Source organism: Dermochelys coriacea, chromosome 23, assembly GCF_009764565.3.
Source record: "Dermochelys coriacea isolate rDerCor1 chromosome 23, rDerCor1.pri.v4, whole genome shotgun sequence".
In the NCBI taxonomy this organism is placed as follows: Eukaryota; Metazoa; Chordata; order Testudines; family Dermochelyidae; genus Dermochelys; species Dermochelys coriacea.
Window position 1 is genome coordinate 14,463,294 of NC_050090.1, and position 5,993 is coordinate 14,469,286.

The window sequence follows — 5,993 nt, forward strand, 5'->3', positions numbered from 1 at the left end:
GGGGCAGGCTGGCAGGGCTGGGGGTCGGGAGTGGGGGCACTGGCAGGCTGCAGGGCTGGGGTCGGGAGTGGGGGGCACTGGCAGGGCTGGGGGGGCAGGGCTGGCAGGGGCTGGGGGTCGGGAGTGGGGGGCAATGGCAGGCTGGGGGGGCAGGGCTGGCAGGGCTGGGGGTCAGGAGTGGGGGGCACTGGCAGGGCTGGGGGGGCAGGGCTGGCAGGGGCTGGGGGTCGGGAGTGGGGGGCAGTGGCAGGGCTGGGGGGGCAGGGCTGGCAGGGGCTGGGGGTCGGGAGTGGGGGGCACTGGCAGGGCTGGGGGGGCAGGGCTGGCAGGGGCTGGGGGTCGGGAGTGGGGGGCACTGGCAGGGCTGGGGGGGCAGGGCTGGCAGGGGGGGGGGGTCGGGAGTGGGGGCACTGGCAGGGCTGGGGGGGCAGGGCTGGCAGGGGCTGGGGGTCGGGAGTGGGGGCACTGGCAGGGCTGGCAGGGGCTGGGGGTCGGGAGTGGGGGGCAGTGGCAGGGCTGGGGGGGCAGGGCTGGCAGGGGCTGGGGGTCGGGAGTGGGGGGCACTGGCAGGGCTGGGGGGGCAGGGCTGGCAGGGGCTGGGGGTCGGGAGTGGGGGGCAATGGCAGGGCTGGTGGGGCAGGGCTGGCAGGGGCTGGGGGTCAGGAGTGGGGGGCACTGGCAGGGCTGGGGGGGGCAGGGCTGGCAGGGGCTGGGGGTCGGGAGTGGGGGGCAGTGGCAGGGCTGGGGGGGCAGGGCTGGCAGGGGCTGGGGGTCGGGAGTGGGGGGCACTGGCAGGGCTGGGGGGGCAGGGCTGGCAGGGGCTGGGGGTCGGGAGTGGGGGGCACTGGCAGGGCTGGGGGGGCAGGGCTGGCAGGGGCTGGGGTGCGGGAGTGGGGGCACTGGCAGGGCTGGGGGGGCAGGGCTGGCAGGGGCTGGGGGTCGGGAGTGGGGGCACTGGCAGGGCTGGCAGGGGCTGGGGGTCGGGAGTGGGGGGCAGTGGCAGGGCTGGGGGGGGCAGGGCTGGCAGGGGCTGGGGGTCGGGAGTGGGGGGCAGTGGCAGGCTGGGGGGGGCAGGGCTGGCATGGGCTGGGGGTCGGGAGTGGGGGCACCGGCGGCGCTCGCTGGGGGCTCGGGCCCCTCTAGGTGGCGCTGGCTGCCCCCTGCAGTCTCTCTACCCCCCACTCCGCCTCCCTCTCTATGGTGCTCCCCGTCCAGCGCTGATTGGCTGGTGCGTGTCGTGGGGGCGGGGCGGCGCTGCCATTGGCTGCGGGGGGAGGTGTTCAGCGTAAGGCCTGTCCCGTGTTGGGCCCGGGAGCGGCTGCAGGGCGGGGCTGTGGGGGGGCAGCGAGCCCCTGAGCCGGCTGCAGGTGCGGGGGGGTCTGGCACAGGGTTGGAGGAGAGGGGGGTGTAAAAAGGCGGGGTGCTGCCTGGGGGCGCAGGGGATGCATAAGGGTGGGGGCGATGCACTGGAGGCTGGGGGGTGCATAAGGGTGGGGCGGTGCATTGAGGGACGGGGTGGGGGGGATGCACTGGAGGCTGGGGGGTGCATAAGGGTGGGGCAGTGCATTGAGGGACGGGGTGGGGGGGATGCACTGGAGGCTGGGGGGTGCATAAGGGTGGGGCAGTGCATTGAGGGACAGGGTGGGGTGATGCACTGGAGGCTGGGGGGTGCATAAGGGTGGGGCGGTGCATTGAGGGACAGGGTGGGGGTGATGCACTGGAGGCTGGGGGGTGCATAAGGGTGGGGCAGTGCATTGAGGGACGGGGTGGGGGGGATGCACTGGAGATTGGGGGGTGCATAAGGGCGGGGCAGTGTTGCATTGCTGTGGGGTGCATAGAGTGGGGAAGCTTTCAGTGTGGGGGGTGGGGTATAGGAGGTGGGAGGGTTGTATGGGAGGGGCAGCATGGGGGAGGGGGCGGTGTGGGGGGTATCGAATGCAGCAGCAGGGAGGGAGGTTCTGCCTCAGGGTTTGTTAAAGGGGGCTGGGCAGAGGGGAGATGGCTACACTGAAGGGGGTGAGGGGGGGATGCGGGAGGGAGGGCTGATGGGGGGCAGTGCTGGGTGGGGAGCAGCTGCTATGGTGAGGAGTTGCATTTGGGGGGGAGGCCATTGGCGGCTGGGGGGGCTAGGCTGGGGGGAGGTATTGGGGGATTGCAGGGCTGGTACTGAGTGCGGGAGGCAGTTCTCAGGGCTGGGCTGGGGTTCCCCACATGGGCGGTGGCAGAGAGAACCCAGGCGTCCTGGCTCCCCGCTCTAATGCTGTGGCTGGTTCCAGGGCCAGCCTCGAGCGATGATCCAGGCCGGGACCCCCAGGGGGGCCGTTTGATCCCCGCGCCGCGCCCCGGCCGCCATGACTGAGTACAAGCTGGTGGTGGTGGGGGCTGGTGGCGTCGGCAAGAGCGCGCTCACCATCCAGCTCATCCAGAACCACTTCGTGGATGAGTACGACCCCACCATAGAGGTGAGACCCCTGCCCCCTGGCCCCAGAGGGGGCCCCGTCTGCCCAGCCCCCTGCCCAGGGGCCCCCCTCCTGCCCCAGAGGGCCCTGTTTGTCAGGCGCTGTCTTGTCCCTTCCCAGGACTCGTACCGGAAGCAGGTGGTGATCGACGGTGAGACGTGCCTACTGGACATCCTGGACACAGCCGGGCAGGAGGAGTACAGCGCCATGCGCGACCAGTACATGCGGACAGGCGAGGGCTTCCTCTGTGTCTTCGCCATCAACAACGCAAAGTCCTTCGAGGACGTGCACCACTACAGGTCAGCGGGGTTCCTTCCCCAGCGTGGGGCGGCGCGTGGGTAGGTTTGGGATAACGGGGGGCTGCAGGTTGCAGTTGAGGGGCACCGGTGCGGCAGGGCTGTGGGGGAGCCCAGGGCTGGGATAATGGGGAGGACTGCGGGTCGGGGTTGAGGGGCACGAACAGGGCTGGGGGGGGGGTAGGGCGCAGGGCTGGGATAATGGGGATTGGACAACATCGGCAGACGTTCGCACACCTTGCCTGGTCGTAGGCCATGCTGTCCCCTGTTTTGTGGCAGAGCGTTGGGTCGCCGATGCCAAACCCGCTGGCACCAGTGAGCGTTGGCTCTGGCTCTGTATTAAAGCCAGAGCAGCAGCAGCCTCTAGTCGATGGCCCCTCAGGAGCCCAGGTGCTGTCCGGCCTGGCGTCCTCTCCGCTGGGTAGCGATGCTGTGGGATTTTGGGGGCCGGTTGGCGGTGGGGTCGCTCTTCTCTCCAGCTCCCAGCTGTGTACTTCACCTCTGATGGCCCCTTTCCTTCTGCCCCAGGGAGCAGATCAGCAGGGTGAAGGATTCGGACGATGTCCCCATGGTCTTAGTCGGTAACAAGTGCGACCTGCCCTCTCGGACGGTGGACACCAAACAGGCTCAGGAGCTGGCGAAGAACTATGGGATCCCTTTCATTGAGACCTCGGCCAAAACCAGGCAGGTGCGTGGGGGACGCTGCTGGCGGTGGGGATGCAGAGTGACACCGTCTGTTCCCTTGGCCCCAGAGCTGGTCAGAGAATGATTTTTTTTTTTTTTTTTAATAGGTGGCAAATGCAGAATCTTTTGATTGAGGAGGGCTGCTACCCATGTTCTCCTTGCTAAGCTGAGTCCCCCGGGTGGTCTCCACATCCTGAAACGCCTAGCTTGATTCCAAGAGTGACTGGAGACTTTTGGCTAGTCTTGTTGGAATGCGTTTCGGGAGGGATATTAAACATCCCGTGCATCAGAGCTAGGAGGAGACCGAGCATTTGGGGGTAGATGCCGGCATCCGTGTTCTGTAGCATTTCGGCTCCTTTGTCGGCCATGCTAGGGCTCCTTAACTCTGCGCCAGCCATGCTTTTGGGGGGCTGGGGGTGGGATTTGTCTAAACCGTCCTTTAGCTGCATGTGTTTCTCTTCTCGCCCTTTGTGCTCTCGTCACGCCAGGGAGTGGAGGACGCTTTCTACACGCTGGTGCGGGAGATCCGGAAGCACAAAGAGAAGATCAGCAACGGACGCAAGAAGAAATGCTCCAAGAAGAAGTGCGTGATCCTCTGAGGGACAGACTGGCGCAAGAGCGGCGAGGCTCCTTCCACCCCCCCGCCCTTCCCCTCCTGAGTCCTTTTGGTTGGTAAACTCCAGCAGTGCAGCGTCCAGCAACATCCTGATGCTCGGTTGGCTTTGGAGCAGCCAGGAGGAGAAGGCAGCAGAGATTAGGATGTGACTCTCTTTTGGTTTTGTGGTTCCATTCGTCCCTGAAGCTCCAACTACAAACAAGTTTCAAAACTGCAATGATCTACCCTACCCCCTGATGTCAGCCCAGAGACGCCCTTCGTTTTGCCGGCTGTTTTTGATAGAAGGAAACGTCCCCTGGAACGACAGAAGACAGTAGCGCGGGCAGCAAAATCCCATGAGCTGAGGGGTTGTAATTCCTTCCTGTCCGATCAAACACCAGGCTGTGGTGACACAGATGGTGTATTCCTAGCATGGTCGAATCTCTGGTCCCATTAGCAGCTCTCCGCATCCCTCTGGTTTGCTCTCCAGTTGGAGAGCAGGTCTTCACCGGGATAAGAACAGCTGTGCCCCCCTTAGCGCACAACCTGTTCCCGCCATGGAGGGAGAGGGTAATTTGCTCCCCAGAGAAATAAATAAGTGTAACAGCTGGAGGTTTCGTAAGTCCTGCAGTCAAGAAGGGTGCCAGGTTCTGGGTATGGCCTCACTCCATTGGCATACCTGGTGGGTGGGAAGCCAGGGACCGTGGCGGTGTTTGGGTCCCTCAAAGAAGGGCACTAGCTGTGTTTTGAGGGGAGTGATAGATTGGGGTTACCCTCTGTTCCTCTCCTGCTGTTCTGGCTGTTCCTGGGAAATCCATGTAAGTTTTTGTGATGGGGAGAAGATCCAGCGGCTCGTGGAAATGGCTTAACTGTGTACACATGCTCTGTTTCTGGGCCTGCCCCCTAGAAAGGCATTTCTCCCCCGGTGTGCTGTGCAGAGAAGTGGGAGCTGCAAATAAACCAGTGAAGAAGTTAACCCAGCCACACACGTGCCCCATCGCTCTGCATTTCCCAATCCCTGCGTCTCGGGCTGAAAAATCGTAGTTGACATTGACAGGGAGCTGCCGCAGCCTGGCTTGATTTTGGGAGGAGGGCAGAACCAGCAGTTCAGTTCCTGGCCTGGGGATCCCAGGTAGACAGACCCCACGTCCACCATCGTTTAGCTTTTGTCCGCAGTTCTGTTGCTTCTGCACAAGTGCTTAAGGTCCCAGGGTGGCTGAGTCTTAAACTTGTCAGTCTCCACTTGCTCGCAGGGTGTGGGCTATGGCTGCGTCCGAGCCTGTGGGACCGGGTGGGATGCACCAGGGCGTGTACTGGGGCAGAAGCTGAGCACTAGACCTGGGGTGAGGGGGTAACCCCGAGTGCTGACAGCTGGGATCTTTCCTGCTGCTCAGGCCAGGGCTCACTCAAGGGCTCTGCAGCTGTGGGGCTCTAGGAAAGGAGGTGCTGGGAGCGGGACCGTCCGGCTGCAGAAGCGGGGCCTGGCTCTCGGTTGGGCTGCTTGTGGCAGGGATGGACATGGAGTTTAAAGCCACCTTTGTGGTCCCTGGATCTGGGGCCTGCCTGGGCCCCGCTGTCAATAGGGCAGATCTGGGGCTGCCCTAACTTACTTTGATTCCCACTGGCCCTGAGGAGTAAAGAATAGCCACAGCACCTTGCTCGGCCCCCAGTGGGCACTGGGGGTAGGGAATAGCTACTGTGCAGGGAGCCCTGTCCCCACCCCTGCCCTGTGCCAAGGGCTGGCAGCAAAGCCCTTGGGCCAGCTCTGCCTTGTCGGTGGGAGGGGGACCCTGTCACAGCCACTCAAAGCTGCCAGAGCGTCGCAGAAGGGACCTCAGGCGACCGAGAATAACGGCTGCCTGAAGGAGGGGACCCTGCAGGGACGCGAGCTCCCTCGGCCAGCTGTGGGCACAGGCTGACCCTGCACTGAAAGCTACACACACGTTTTATTGGACTGAA

General features: G+C 64.5%; 1 protein-coding gene across 1 annotated transcript; it reads left to right on the forward strand.

The window, feature by feature from the left end:
- The first annotated feature begins 1,237 nt into the window (after positions 1 to 1,237).
- On the forward strand, positions 1,238 to 5,018 carry LOC119847080 (GTPase HRas-like). Its single transcript, XM_038381466.2, has 5 exons — positions 1,238 to 1,367; positions 2,277 to 2,462; positions 2,580 to 2,758; positions 3,284 to 3,443; positions 3,928 to 5,018. Exons 2-5 carry the CDS (start codon positions 2,352 to 2,354, stop codon positions 4,036 to 4,038), a joined length of 561 nt encoding a protein of 186 aa, XP_038237394.1. The 5' UTR covers positions 1,238 to 1,367; positions 2,277 to 2,351; the 3' UTR covers positions 4,039 to 5,018.
- The last annotated feature ends 975 nt before the right edge of the window (positions 5,019 to 5,993 follow it).